This window comes from Candoia aspera, chromosome 1 (genome assembly GCF_035149785.1).
Source record: "Candoia aspera isolate rCanAsp1 chromosome 1, rCanAsp1.hap2, whole genome shotgun sequence".
NCBI lineage: Eukaryota > Metazoa > Chordata > Lepidosauria > Squamata > Boidae > Candoia > Candoia aspera.
In genome coordinates, this window is record NC_086153.1 from 260,048,906 (window position 1) to 260,064,772 (window position 15,867).

A 15,867-nucleotide genomic window follows, 5' to 3' on the forward strand; every position below is an offset into this window, starting at 1 on the left:
AGGAGGGGAGTACAATCCTATTGATTCTCCAGGATCTCTCAGCAGCTTTTAATATCAATCAATCATGGTATTCTTCTGGAGAGGTGGTTCAAGTTAGGTACGGGTGGAACAACCTTGAAGGTTCTGTTTATACCTGGATGACCATCTCCAGAAGATGGTGCTGGGAGTTTCTGCTCCTTCTCAAAGTGTTTACCCAAGGTTCCCTTTTATCCCCATTTATGTATTTGTGCTCCAGGACCAAAACTGAGGTAGTAAGGTACATTATTCACTCAAAACATTTTGAGTTTTGTTCCATTGGAATATGGATTAGTAAAAATGTTCTAAAGGAATATTCCAAGTTAGTCTGATTTGTTTCTGTTTCTGTTTCATGCATAGATCCCCACAGATCACTTATAAATGTAGCAAGATGAAAGTTTGGTATGCAAGTATATGAGAATATATGAGAGGCAAAATGTGGCACTATCGTTAAAAAAAATGTAAAAAATAACATTATTTACCTTAAATAGTCTTCTAACAACACCATCAAGAACATCCCATTTGGTTTTTCCACTGACTCCTATACAGCCAATTAGGAACACGTGAGGCCTAGAATCCTAAATACATATTGAGGTATGTTAAAAGAAAGGTGTTCAAACAAGATAAATTGCCTTCAATACATTCACAATATTTTACTATGATCCAGCAGCATTGCTCCACAGTCCCGAACTAAACCCTAGTGTAAAATATACTCTTAAGGTTGCAAGATCTTTATATCAGACATTAACTAAAATGGAGAAGGTTGTTTGCAAACAATATTGCACAATTTCTTGTACAATTTTAGATATCTTTGGGTCTATCTTGTTCAATAGTTCACAAAATACTGTCCAAACATCCTTCACTAGCATACTGTATATCTAGAACCAAGGAAATGCTATACACAGAAATCAGCATTTTATTGAGACTGGAACATCAGACCAGAATAAAATACTTCTTCTTGCACTGAAATCTTTGCGACTTAAGTCCAAAATTGTTATGGACATTGCTGATGAAGGACAGCGGGGCCCTCTCCAGGGGGAAAAACGCGTGCTCAGTACTGATTGCCTCCTTATCAAGAAATCCAGAAAGGAACCGCTTTAAGCTTTCTGAGCTTTTTGGGTAGGAATTATTGGTGCTTTCTCAGTTTAGCAGGATTTTGTATTGTAGAGCAGAACAATAAACACTAGATCCACTAAAATTTGGATCTCAGTGTGGTTCTTTGCTCTATATTCTGACAAAATAAATAATTTAGCATAAAACAAGTTCTACTGACAGAAAAGTCCTTTTCCCATTGCCCTACATCTGATCTAGGTGTTGAATCACTTCCCCCCCAAATTCTTTAAGTTGCTTTAAAACTAGAACATAGAAAAGCCAGAGGACATTTTTCAGTGTGTACAAGACAGAGCTTGAAAATCTTTCCCCTCAAAGCTATGTACATTTGGTTCAATTCCCCTTTTATTTATTCCAAATTCCTAAAGCACTAGGCGGTCTGGACTTCACAGCAGTTACAACAACCATGGCTGCTAGCATTAAGTCTAAACTAGAAGTCCAAGCATAAGCATAAATCAGAAGCAGCAATGAAAGAAGGTATAAGGGGGAAAAAAACAGGTACTAGTGGAACTCAGGTCAGTACTGGTGTTTTGAGAATTGAAGCACTTTTGGAATTATGACCTTTCCTTGCACAGCTTTTGGAAACTGAGAGTAGTTCTAATAAAAGTCAATATTCTCTCTTTCAATTTATGGAGGCTGTGTAGCATGAAAAAGGTGACAGTGTACTCAAGAAGTACTTGAAAAAAGTGCTGACATATTCCCTCTTTAACATCTTTCTCCAGTTATGTTTTGAGCAAGGTGATAAATCTGGTTTAGACGCAACATTGGCTTCAAGACCCATTTCAATTTGGTGTCAGATCTGGTTCAACACTGAAACTGCCTGTTTTGCTGTTTTGGGATCCCTGGCTGAAAAACAGTCTATAATTTAAATAAACAAAACAAGAGAATCCTTATTTTTCTTAACAACATGATAAATTATATGATCAGGACCAAAAACGTTTGGACTCACTTCTTTCCATTTCTCTTCTTCCTGAAAGCTGACAACTATTTTAACATGCCTGCCACCTTCTTTCCGAGAAGAACCATCACTGGGGTCATCCAGCAGTATATCTGTTGATCGGAAACACAGATTCTATCTTCAAATATTGGAAGTTATTTTTGATTTGGTTTTTGAGACTCCGACAAGCATCTTGTTCTAGACATGATTGCTTCTATGTGGGCTAGAAACATATTTACAAAAGAAAGTGGGAGGAAGCTGAGGTTCACAAAATGTTTTAAATGCCAACTTTTGTATTTTCAAAATCATGAAGCACACCCTTCCTTGAACAAATGAAAATTTGCTAGCAACTTGGAATGAATATATAAGAAACAAAGAACACATAAATATTAATACGAAGTTTTCTCTTAAAAAAAACACTGCTAAATGTATGCAGTCAGATCACTGAATGTGATTCAGTTTAGCTGAGGTCATAACTGGAATGCCATGTTCATGTTACACTTCAGAGTACAGAACTATCTCTGTTATAGGAGAAAGATTTACCATCCCCATTCTCCCACTTTAACATCTTATCCATTAATTGAACTCATAGCTACAGGAGAAAACCTGTCCACTGGCTTTCATGTATACTCACCAAGACTAGCTGACTCTGTGAGGTTCAGACTGTGCTGGGAGAGACCCACAGATTGCCTTGGAGATGATGAAATGAAAACTTGAGACTGGGCTCTACTACAGCTGCCTTGATTTTCAGACTTCAGCCGGTCATTTTCAGCTTTTAATTTCTCAATCTCACTCTGGATTTTTAAAAAGGCAAACAAACAAAACAGAAACACAAATAACGTTTTGTTATTTCTCAATGTGATTAATATATCATGGAATCATAGAAACATAGAATTTAAAGTTTGGAAGGGGCATTAGAGATCAGTGGTCTAAATTCCTAGTAAGTGCAAGCATCTGCTACGGTATTATCCCTAAAAGTGGCCATTCAGCATCTGTGTAACACTTCTACCAGCTACTACCTCCATCTCAAGTAGAGATAAAAATACATACACACAATAAACAAATTCTACCTGAGATCCTGCTTCCTTCTTTTGTACTTTATGTCACTGATCCTGTCCCAATGGCCTTTTTATTCTTCACCAAAAGATAAGGTCCATCCTCTCGCCACTAGAGCAAGACTTCATGTGGAGTCAAAATTGTGTGCCGTACACACACCAGAGCTCTCCCAAGTTTAAAGGAGAAACATTCCCCAACCTCTGTTAAAAGCAGTATGTCAAGTATCGGTTTTATTATTCCATGTGCGTAAAGGTTTGCAGCTTTTCCCACTTTGGCTAAGCTGTATTTTTAACAACCCTGCAACAAAAGTAGAGCTTTCTCGGTTAAATTTAAACCTGACATGCAGATGGTTAAAGGCAGTGGTCCCTGCCAGAAGCAAGCTTAGACAGATTTTGTTGACAACACTGAAGTCATGGTTCCTCCCAGATTATTTTGTTGCATTTCTGTAACAATTTAAACAGATCCAAAAGCACTGTATCTAGAAAAGAAACATTATAAGCCTTTCTGAGGGGAAAATTGCCCACAGAGAGTCACATGTTACTGAAATCCTGATGGGTGTGGTTTCACTCCGTGGACTGTAGAACTCTTTAATATCATTTTCCAAACTACTTTTCTCTGTTGTAATTATACTTTCAGATGTTACTAGAATGCCTATTTTGGATGCAAATCTAACAGCAAATTGCACAAAATAAAAACAATAAATATGGCAAGATAGATTTATGAAACAAAAAAATTAAAAAACAAATGAATGTGAAACTAGGTAAAGGAGTTGGCATACAATGAGTCAGCTCCGTAGCATCTTCAGTCCTCACACATTCAGTTGAGAAAACGTAAGTACAACCTTCTTGAGTAATCCAGGTCCCTGCCTTATTAGGTTCCCAAAACAGCTGCACAAGCAAACAAGCAAACCTGACTGAAGCTTTCCCCTTCAGACCTTCAAGTGGAACATGTGGGAGTTGGAGAGAGAAGGAGTAAGCTTCATGCATATTCCACCTTCTACCAAGCTCTTATATGTTCAGGTAAACAACTGCAGAGTGCTAGAGAAACATGTAGATGTAGGAAATCTATTTTCTCAGAGTATAATTTTGTCAAAGTTCTGAAGAGACACAACCTCAGAGAACCAAGCAAACACTGCTGCTCCTTATGAACTTCTGGATGGCAATTAGCAGCAACTGCAGCTTAAGGGCCTTGTGTTGGCATTCTGATACATAAAAAACTTACTGATTTCACCGCTATTATTTTCACTCAATGAAAAGCATAATGGAATACCAATGTCTTAGCACAGCAGCTCTACTTTCAGGCTTCTGGGTGGACAGCACATTTCCTACCTGCATCCTGTTCATAGCTTCCCGGAGCTGATCCAGTTGATGAGCAGAGCTGAGTGCCTCTAAACGGATATCAGTCAACTTCATCTCTTTGTCTCTCAGCTCGTTCCGCAGCTGCATGACTGTTTCAGCTTCACTATCAATGCATTCTGAAATTCTAGGAGTTCATTAAAAAATAAATATTAAGACAAGGTATTAGGAAGTATGAATTATGAATGTTAGTAAAAATTAAAAGTTAGTTCCCTAGGTTTCAACGAATATTTTTTTTTTTTACTTCGTGCCAATGATAAGATCCATAGGACACAATTATTCGAAACTGGTATCAGATCAGGACACAAATTTATCTTTGTGACCTATTCTTTAGGGCTGTGCAGTGCTCTGAAGTCAGCTGGAAGAAGTGTTTTAAAACATGTTAGAGTGTAAAAGCAGCACTCACATACAACTCATTTCCAAGACTGTACAGCTGTATGGAATCATCCTTTCAGCAGCCATACCATCCGGGGAAAAGATGTGACTGTTTCAATGAATCTCAGACAGGTGCTGTCTTTGCACTGTTTGTTCTGGTCCACTGCAACTATTTTGCTTCAATAGGTAACTTGCTGTTAGTGAGGCTAAAAAAATCCATTTAACTTGAAAATCCCAAGTACATTAAGGAGATAGAGAAGCAGCAGCAGTCACTTGGAGATTGATGGCCTTAAAGAAAGATTTAGACTCAGCAGGTGTAGTGCACAGCTGGGCCTCCCTGCATGATTCTAGAGAGCTTTGGAAACATATACCTTTTCAGACATAAAGCATTCCTTTGCACTCTATACTGCTCAGGTTGAAAAAGAAAAGGCACCCTTTGTTTTCCTGGTATCAGTTTTCTCTCTCCCCATCTCCTTTTCTCACCTTACAAAACTAAATTCAATTACTCCTCAATACATAAAGGACCAGGAGCATCATTTGCTGGCAGTTTTTCACATATGCATTTTGTAAATACCTCCTCTTCAGTTTAACTTCTTTTAATTAAATGTACAGCAGGCAAGAAACAACAATGCAAAGTGAGAATTCTGAAGGAATCCTGGTGCAATTCAAAGAATTCAGATTTGGAATGTAACTCTGAGAATTCATGAAAATTGACCATCAAAGGAGAGGTGAATTTTTAAAGGACCCAAATTCTCCTACTTTTTAAGTCCAAGCTGGAATAGAATTTGCAGCTTCCCTTTGAGCAGTTCTGCCAGCCCTCCTCTTTTATAGATGGTGCTGCCCTTGGCCTCACTTTCTATACCTCTGCGTTGAAACACTGACGAAGGCAGTAGCGGTAGCAAAGGAGCAGCAGAACAAAAGTGGGGGGAAAAGTAAACCTTTTTTCCCAACTTCTTTCCTCTTATTGTGTTGCATGGACAATTCAGTTGTAACAATCCATAGGTAAAATACATTGTACCTAAGGCCCTATTTCACTGTTATTCAGCACACTGTAAAGGCAGAAAGCTGGAACAGGAACCTCCATTCTCTCCTTCCTTCATATACCTGGGCTGCTGTTCCTAGCACTGGCTGATGGGAAATGTGCATTGGGTTATGTATGTAAGGGTGAAGGAAAGAAAGCTGTATGTTGCTACGGAGATATAAACCATCAATTGTGCCCCAAATGTAACTTTTTTGCCTCCCCCTGCTCCCCTCCCCTTTTAAAATCAGAATTCAAATTTTTGTAAGAAAGAAACAGAGGCAGGGGAGGGGAGGGGAGGGGAGAGTGAAGCCGGGATATCTGAGGGACCACCTCTCCCTGCTTACATCAGCCCATCCCATTAGATCAAGCAGGGAAGGCATGTTACAGGTTCCATCCTCCAGGGACTTGCATTTGGTGGGTCCCAGGAGGCGGGCCTTCTCTGCTGTGGCTCCCTCCTTGTGGAACATTCTCCCCCCTGAAATTAGGCTTGCTCCTTCCCTGCTATCATTTAGGAAGTCCCTCAAGACCTGGTTGGGTTGTCAGGCCTGGGTCTCTGGGAATGGGAGACATTCTTAGAAGGCTCTACTATGACTGGCATGCATGCATTTATTTATTTAATTTCCTATCCCACCTTTATTATTTTTATAAATAACTTAAGGCGGTGAACATCCCTAATACTCCTTCCTCCTCCTATTTTCCCCACAACAACAACCCAGTCAGGTGGGTTGAACTGAGAGAGAGTGACGGGCCCAAAGTCAACCAGCCGGCTTTCAGGCCTAAGGCAGGACTTGAACTCTCAGTCTCCTGGTTTCTAGCCCAGCACCTTAACCACTAGACAAAACATTCTTGCTTTCTCTGCAAGGTTGGTATATTTTAATTTTTTTTTGATAATATTCTTTTTTTAATAATCAGTTTTATCTTTTTATAATGATTGTTTTTTGATTTATTGTACACAGCCCGGAGTTGTGTGAGATGGGCAGCCATATACTGTAAATGTGAGCAATAAATAAATTTATGTTCAGTGCTCACAGAGTGGAACACGGAGATGGCTCTGTGTAATATGATACTAAAAGCTGGTGCCAAATCTGAAAGGATAAATTGTTAGTACATCAGGTAGGTGAATCTGAAGGGAAAGGGAACAAATATTTGCAATAATGAAATGATTCCTATTAATGCTTATATATTATTAATATTAACTATTGCAGACCACACATAACTATTCCCAGCTAGTTTCATTGTCAGAATTGCATTCTGGTTATATTACAAAATCAAGTGTCTGTGTGTTTTTTTTAAGTTGAGAGTCACTATTGGCCTTTGAGTAGCTTGCCTAGGGCTGTTCCAATCAGCAAAGTGGACACAGAAAAAATCCTGAAATTTGATTTAATTTGATGACAATTATGTAAATAATGTAAGATTATTTCCTAGTTCACTGTTTCTTGTGATTTGAAGTTCCTGATTAGTGTCCTAGCCTTTGGAATAGTAGGATGCAGGTTTGCCTGCATTACTGCTGGTGAGAGTTTATATGTCAGCAGCCTCTAGGCCATACCCCTATAACATTATCTTCAGAGTAAATCTCATAATAGATCTTGCTCCTGAGAAAACTTGCACAGGATTGTGCTAGAATTGTCTTCTACAAATAATCATTCTGGTCTAATAGCATCTCCACCTCAGGCACTCCAGTCTGTTGGAGGGCTTTTCCTTTGATGTTAATGAAGGGAGCATTGTAAAAAATGAAGTTGCCCGGAGCCCAATGATAGTGAATGGAGAAATCTTGTAGATAGAGGAACAGAAGCACTTGCTGTAGACCAAGGTGGAAAGCTTCTCATTAAGGAGCAAAGAATGTTTTAATATCATAACTGTAAAGTGCCAAAAGAATTTTGCATTTCCCCTTTACTCAGTAAAAAGTAGTGGCGCTGATTCTAGTAGAGTGATCTGAAACCTGTATGTTGAAAAATGACATGGGTAATACACACACACACTCGATTTAAAGTATGACTGTGTGTGTCAGAGAATAGTCTTTTTTAATGTGATTTTTAGAACAGAAATGTTATGGAGGCTGAATCTGGGAATTATCCGATTGCCCTTACATATACACTGTAGACCTCTTCTGTTTTCTAATAACAAACCAAGAAAACAACTAAATCAGTGCAGAAGCTGCAGGCAATGTAGCACTGTGCATTTTCTGTCCTTAGCTCTCTGCTGGCTGTTGACTCTTCAGGTACTTGCCAAAACTTGCCATATCCTATCACAGTTGGACTGATGACAGGAACCATCATGGCTTTAAGCATTACCTAACTGTCAAGACTGCATGGACAGGGCAGTTTCAAAGTGATGAAAGTGAGATTGAATAATTAAGCATCTTAAGGAATGTTGACTGAAATCATAGTTCCCTGATTTATGAATACATATAAATTTGCCTGCATTTGAATGCTGCTGATATCCTTGGTTTCCATTCCTTATTTTTGTTGCATTTTACCAACTGCAGTAACCAGTAACATGGAACCTTGATTAAATAATAAATGCTATATATAGGGATAGTATTAAAGTTTTGTAAAACTTTTATATTCAATCAGTTTTCTTGATTCCCCTCAAGAAATACTTTTAGCAGCGTGTCTGCCCATTTAGTAATCTAAATAATAATCTAAAAAGGCAGTTGGAAAAAGTGTTCTCTCATCACCTCAGTCACAATTTCAACTACTGATCTGGTAATTTAAGATATTTCCCGAGGGAGAAAACTCTACTTTATAATGAATAGTCAGGGCAAATAAGGGGAAAGTCAAATATATTTCCACTTCATATTTAGACTCAATTTCAAATACCTGACATGTATGTTATTGAAATATTCTAAATGTGAGGGTGTCATTTCTAAAGCTTTTTAAAAATACATTCTGAATTTTAAAAGTGAGCTATTTGCAGAAACTCATGATTTGTGCTTCAGTGCAAGAATTGAAAATTGCCCATTATCAAATACAGAAGATGTCAGCAACTTCTGTTCAAGCACTGTTTGCAACTACAGCACAAAAAGCGATTTAGGCATTTTATCAACTGAGAAGAAGAATGATGGAAAAGAAGTTAAAAAATGACTGAAGTGAGAGGAATTAGGCAAAGAGTAAAATACATGCACACAATTCTTATTAAATTATTGCAGTCTTGAGTGCAGCAATTTCTTTACAACAGCACAGGAAGGTGAGAATGAAGGTAAGTGTTTTAAAACAGAGAAATGGAGAAAAAAGAATGAGGGAGCAAATACCAGGAGAGATAAAAGGTCTGGAGATAAACTGATGTGAAGAAGCAAAGAAGTTATGATGAAGAAAATCTACTTGAACCTCATAGAAGAATCTCCAGAAAAATGAGACTTAAATGTGGTATTGTACGATGTTACAATATTAAGAGGAATGTAAGTTTTTTTGCTGACAGATTCAACTCACAGGGAATTGGAATGCGAAGTTCTCAGTAATGGCGTTGATACCACTGTACCATTGTGTGGCAGTTTTGGCGAAGAAGGTAGTGAGCAATCTGTCATCTCCTCAATGTCAGAGTGAGAAGACGCTGACTTGGGGGACTTCTTTTTTCCAAAAGCTTGCTTGAAGGAACTGCGTAACTGAAAAGAGAAGAGCAAAATAAATACATAATGGATTTGGGGGAAAATACTTTATGGCAAGAAATAGAGAACAGAAGAGCTAACATGCAACACTTAAAAAGTTGCCTATGTAATTCCATTTGAAACAGTGCAAACCTAACAACAGAAGTAATTTCTTCCTAATGACTTTATATCTTGTTAAGAAAAGGCAGGATTTGAGTTGCTTTGCTGACAAAAGTGCTGGTGATAACAAGAACTGTCTGGAAGCATTCTTCCCGCCCCACCCTCCTTTTTTTTAACAAGACCTATTCCCTTTCATCCCAAGGACCATTTTATTAAGATGTTATGAGAGGCTGCAGTTATGAGGTGACACGGCTCAGACAGACACTGATGCAGATAGGGTTAATGGATGAATTAGCTAGCATTTAAGATTATCTTCCTTACCTCATTGACCTGCCACAGGAAGTGCAAGCAGAAAGGGAAGGGGAAGGAAAAAAAGACATGTTTTAACAGATAAAGCCAAAGACAGGGAAAGCACTGGATTGCTCAGACAAATATTACCCCTCTTCTCCCCAAAAGCAGGCACAAATAATTATACTGGTCAATTTTTTTCCTGCATTTTAATATATGATTGGGATGTTTTGCACACCTAAATAATTGACATACAGGTTATTGTCTAAATGGACACAGTTTTTGAACCTCACCAAATCCAGCACAGGATGATGCATATATTTTTACCTAAAAGCCTTATTATATTTTCCCCAAAAATGATTGACTGTGGACTTGGGAGGATTTGTATAAGTGACTGGAGATCCTGATAAGGATGTAACAAGATTTGTGCAAAGTCGTACCCACGTTTTCTCCCCCACCCACTATTAGTTTAATACACTGAAATTTAATACACTGAAACTGGAATATCTTCAGAAGTGCAAGCTTGATCTCCTCCATATGCTGAAAGATGGTATGGAGCAGGAAAAATAGATCTTTGAGGACCTAATATTATGTTCAGCAAAATCAGGCCTACATATATATCCTTCCCATTTCTCCTCGCCAACCATTATGGAAGTTATTTTCCACTCTACGACATTTTGTATTTATTGGATCTCCTTCAGTCTAAGGCAAAGAAATAATTCAAGACAGAGTTTTTGGTAAATTCAAATTCAGACAGTCCCAAAATCTCCTGGTCAAGAGCTATGGTCTGGTGGTAAAAGGTCTTCAAGTTAATACCAAAAACACACTTGCAGTATAACTATTCTGAATATGTTGATAAATTAGTGAGATAAACGGGTTGTGCAAAATTGATGTTACTCAATTTTCGTTTGGAGTTATAAATTCATCTGGGACAGAACATGGTTTATTTGGACACAACTCAAAATCCTAACATTCAAAATAGACCACAGAAACGAAGAGCTTTAGTTTAAACTACAACTGCTCCTAGCACATGGGACTTTGCATAATACTAATCATGAGCAATGAAGAAAGAGGATATAAAAAAATATTACAAGATAGCCTCTCTATCACACATTAAGTTTAAAGATAGATATTTTGATTTCACAATTCTTACAGCGATAGGTAAAATAGGCCCCATGGGAATAATGAACATAACAAATACTTGCTAAAAAACTGAACAACTTTATTCAATAAACAGATACTAGCTTCCTCTCATTACCAGCAGTCAGCTAACACAATGCATGCCATGTAACCCACATGTTCTTGAGGCCACAAAAATAACAACAACATTAAAATAACCAAAATATCATGAAATCACAAAATTTCAGAAGATTCCAGTATTTTTATCTAAGACTTTGGGCAAGGCTACCAATACCAATTCCATGAGATTTTGGAATTAGAATAGGGAAATCCTTGCAAGATTTAGCAATCTCTGAGATTAGTGTTCTTTTCATAGATCATTATTAGTAACTTTGTGGGGGGCTGTCATTATACAAAATTGCATGATAGTGTCCACTGCCTGAAAAGACTGTCAACCTTTGTCTTACATGCCACATGAACTGCTGGACATTTATCTCAGTAATGATTACAAATCTGTGTGCTAGATTGTATCAACTGATTTGCATTTAAAGCAAAATTCCTTCCTTCCACCTTTTGTTACATAAATATGACTTTTGGGTGTCTGTGTCTAGGTAACTCTTCTCAAATAAGTTACAGAAATTTAGATTTTCAATTGACATATGTCTTTAGATTGCCTGTCCCCTCTATCTCCCTTCCAGGCACAACTTAATCTGGAGCAATATACATGCATATGTTTAACTCTTCCTACACATGCTTTGCCAATCAGATTGGTTCTCTCCTGTAGGCTGTTTTTTGCCCAGGGTATATAAAAACGCAACAACACAGAAAAACAAAAGGAATCCCCAGATCAGAAATGCAATTCTGCCACAGTTCTCATGGATTGGGTTCAGCTGACACACAGTAAGAGAATCTACTGAATGCCTCTAATATATCATCATGGCTTAGGACAATCTTTTACCTAACCTACTTGGCTCCTCATATAAGATCTTCTGGCATATTCAAGGAAACATGCTTTATTCATTGGAAGACATTATTCAAACATACCCAGTTTTTTCTCTTCTTTTTCTTAGAGTCACACTCTATATTGCTCCCCACGCTGGAATGACTAGTAGCACTATTAATGCTAGAGACACTGTCTGAAGAGTGTTGTCTCCGGATCCGCAAATCAGTGGTCTGGGCAGTTCCGCTTCCTAGATAATAATTTAAACATTGTTATAGGCATCTAGACATGACATTTGCCCTTCCTCCTCTACTCTGCATGTTTTCTATGGCTGCCCCTTATCGCCATCTGCAATCCTTATTGTTTATACTTCTTTCTTCTGTTGGAAGGGTTGAAGAAAACCCCCCTTCTCTTCCAAACTGCCAGTTTTGAAACACGTCTTCCCCCAATAGACGCTTCCCACCAAAAACACTTCCCCAAACTGGTTAAGAAGATGCAAACTTCAGGACAAAAGACTAAGATTAAAAATAGAATGGAAATGACTTAAACATAAAGGATCACAATAGAATAATGGGAGAATACCAGCATGAGCCATAAAGAAACCTCCCGATAACCCGATCAAATTCCCCCGATCAGGTTAGGAAACTGAGAGGACAAAGGCGGAAAGGCAACATCTTAGCATAAGTAAGGCTTCCCCTCAGAATAACAATAATCTAAACCCAATGGGCAAAAGCCACAGCCCTGCAGAGAGCTTAATTGACTAAAGAGCAAGAAACCGCAAAACAATAGGGGGAGCGACCACAGGAATGCCTCTGATCTTTGGTCAATTACCCTCTCTCAGAATTCTTAGAGAGTACCCCCTTTCCAGGAAACCAACTAAGTGCGATCCGGCTGAGACAAAACATAGTCTTTCATGCTCTTTTCACCAACAATAAGACCCACATCCCTATATAAAATGCTGGTGGGGAAATACAAGTGTGGCCACCTCCAACAGCTGACTTCTCTGTATTTCACGCTCTCGGACAATAAAGCAATCACCTCTGTTCAAGCAACTGCCTGCATATCTTCATTCCCGGCTTGGAACAGACAGACCCTGGTAAGATTTCCTTCCAACACTTCATAAACAGCCCAAGCAGCTAGTGCCTTATGCTGTAATATTTCAACTGATATTTCTTATACCTAACTTGATTCCTCATCCACAATTGTCCATGATAGACAGTTGCCATAGCTGGATAATGTCATTGTGATAATCATGGGGGGAAAAAAAGAGGCCTTTGCAGAGGCATCTGCAGCTAGCTAGGATGAGTCCAAAATGATAAAATGTGGTTTGTAACATCACAATGCAAGCCCAGCTCTTTCTTGGGTCATGATGTCACATGCAAGGAGTGGAATTTGTGTTGTTACACACAGTTTCTCAGCTGCCTGCCAGCCCAGTGAATGCCATGAAATCAGAGATGTTAGATTAGAAAAACAGTGCTAATTAAGGAGAAGGAAGAAACAGCAATTCTGATGGCTGTGTAAGATTATCATAGTAATGAGAGGGCAAATGGCAGTGACATGTCCATGACAGACTGCAGAATAGCAGCCAGGCAGATAGGCATGGCAAAGAGCTGCAAGATAATTTTGAATTATCTCCCCCTGTTTTTATAGCCTGATTTTGTTTTTTAATTTTGGTTAGCCACCTTAAGTGCTCAGCAGGGTAAGAGTGTGGGTGTAAAAAAATAAAGATAATTACTGATTATTAGCAAAGACAAGGCTTCCTATTTTATGAAAGACACTTCAAAGATGGATAATTATCTGTCTCCGGGAACAAACTTTGCATCAGCTATTATCAGGAGGATGAATGTCCTCAGAGTGCTACATTGTTATTGAAAGTAAATATTGTATTTTTTATTCTTTACCTTTGCAGGTGAGCTCAGGTGTGTTAATTACTCCATTAATGGCAGCCTGAGCAGCAGCATTTTGTTTCTTTAGTAATTCAATCGTTTTTCTTAACTCATTCAATTCTGAATCCTGAAGCATGAAGAAAACAAGCAAACAAAATTAAAAAAAAACATATTGATGGTTTCAATAAGTACAATCAATTAGCTAGAAAAATGTTTAGCACTCTGGTAAATTTGCAGTTAGTACCTGAGCAACAGCCAGCTATCTGAACATTTTTCCAAGTAGTTAGGGATTGTTGGTATGATCAAATTGATCAAGGATGGCAAGAGGAGTATTAAAGTACAGTACTCATCTCACAAAAACAGTTCAATTTTACATCTGAAATGATTAAATAGATTGGTTTGGCCATTCTTTCAATAACCATATTGACAGGGAATCTGGGCAGTGGATCCCCTATACACTTGGAGGGCATCCAACTGGGTAAGGCTGGTCTGTTATCCACTATATATTTCTAATATATTTATTTCCCTCAAGGTAAAATGACTGGATTCCAGCATCTCATAATGTATATTTTTATGCACTGTCTTCCCTGCATCATGGAGCATGTCTCACCTCTTCAACCACTCATGGCACAACACTTTTTAATAAAGATTGCTTTTTCTAAGTGCACAAATCATTGGACAACATGCATTAATTTGTCAAAGATATTTTGTTTCCCACACTCACACTGAAATGGTATAAAATTCAATAGCCTCAACACTTACAAACTACATAGATCAGAAGCATTAGTGCTAAAGTATTACTCAAGTTTTAAACTTTTAGGCACTTTAACCAAAACTAGGACTTCTGAATGTGTTGTTGGACTGCAGTCACCTATTCGTTAGTCTTTTCTGAATTCTGTGGGACTTTACATCTCAGCTGACAAGTCTAGGATTGCACAATTAGATAATTCTATCTATTATCCCAAAATAAATCAAAGGGAAAAAAATTAAAATTAAAATTGTCAAAGGAGTCAGTTCTGAATACATGTATTAATTTTTACTTTTACCTTTATGGTAGGTCTACTGTTCAAGAAAATACTCTTGATTTAGGTTTAAAATGTATTAGTAGATGTAACATATAAGAAATGTATTATCTATAGCTAAGAGTGTTTCCATATGATATGAGCAGATATAGGAAAACACTATGCAAGTGTAATATTGGCCTGATGTAATCATACCAAATAAACAACATTTAGTGTTGTTGTATTTCAGAGATAAGCAGATCTCTTCATGCAAACTTTCTGAATAAGAAACCATCTGGGAATTGTCCGTAAGCTGTTTGGCTACAGTTGAATGGAATGCAACTGAAACAAACAAATGTATTTTTTGCTTTGCTATTAGCCTAATATTTTTGCTCCCTCTCTAATGTACACAAGTTGTGAAATGCTAATTTTCTAGAAATGGAGAGAAAGAATGTCAAGGTTAAAATATGGATTGTAAAAAACTCTGTGAATGGAAATTAGGAACATGAGTTGGCATTAGTTGCTCAGATAAATGGTCAAAAATCTCCTTTGCTCTTTCTTCCAGAAAAGTTTCTGTGTTGATTCCTGGCACAAGAGCAAATCAAAATCCTGACTTGTGCTTAGGGAAGTTTTATTTTGCTTGTTAGCTTGATCTCAAAGTCATCATTTACAATGAACTCAATTTCAAATATTTGTTTTTGGAATCATTGTTCATGGATAACATATAAGGGAATGTCAAACTTGCCTTCTGTTCTGCAGTCATGGTAAGGCTTTGCAGTCTAATGGTCATGTTTCCTAGGCTCTGCTCAAATGCTGCCACAAGGTGAGCCTGTAAATTAAATTATATGATCCAGTTAGTTGTGAGCATTCTGCTGAAAATTTTGAAAGATGTTGCACAGCATACATGATAATCTACAGATGGTCCCACTATGCTACCGCTGTCCTTTACAAGCCCAACACAGACACCTGAGATGTGGGAAGCAAAATCAAGTAGCTATATACCTACTAGCTATATATATTTCTTGCATATGCAGCACCTGATCAAGGAACAAGGTGTTATA

The 15,867-nt window shown here is 37.9% G+C and overlaps 1 protein-coding gene across 4 annotated transcripts in view; it reads right to left on the reverse strand.

Annotated features, from left to right (window-relative positions):
• Nucleotides 1-15,867, reverse strand: part of NAV2 (neuron navigator 2) — a 307,499-nt gene that overhangs the window by 23,507 nt on the left and 268,125 nt on the right. For all 4 annotated transcript variants that reach the window (XM_063289573.1, XM_063289572.1, XM_063289571.1 and 1 more), the window contains 8 exons: nucleotides 15,552-15,635; nucleotides 13,821-13,932; nucleotides 12,024-12,169; nucleotides 9,298-9,470; nucleotides 4,447-4,600; nucleotides 2,697-2,856; nucleotides 2,075-2,175; nucleotides 498-593 (listed from right to left, as the gene is read on the reverse strand). In XM_063289573.1, the coding sequence (XP_063145643.1) occupies nucleotides 498-593; nucleotides 2,075-2,175; nucleotides 2,697-2,856; nucleotides 4,447-4,600; nucleotides 9,298-9,470; nucleotides 12,024-12,169; nucleotides 13,821-13,932; nucleotides 15,552-15,635 (1,026 nt within the window). The remainder of the gene's footprint in view (nucleotides 1-497; nucleotides 594-2,074; nucleotides 2,176-2,696; nucleotides 2,857-4,446; nucleotides 4,601-9,297; nucleotides 9,471-12,023; nucleotides 12,170-13,820; nucleotides 13,933-15,551; nucleotides 15,636-15,867) is intronic.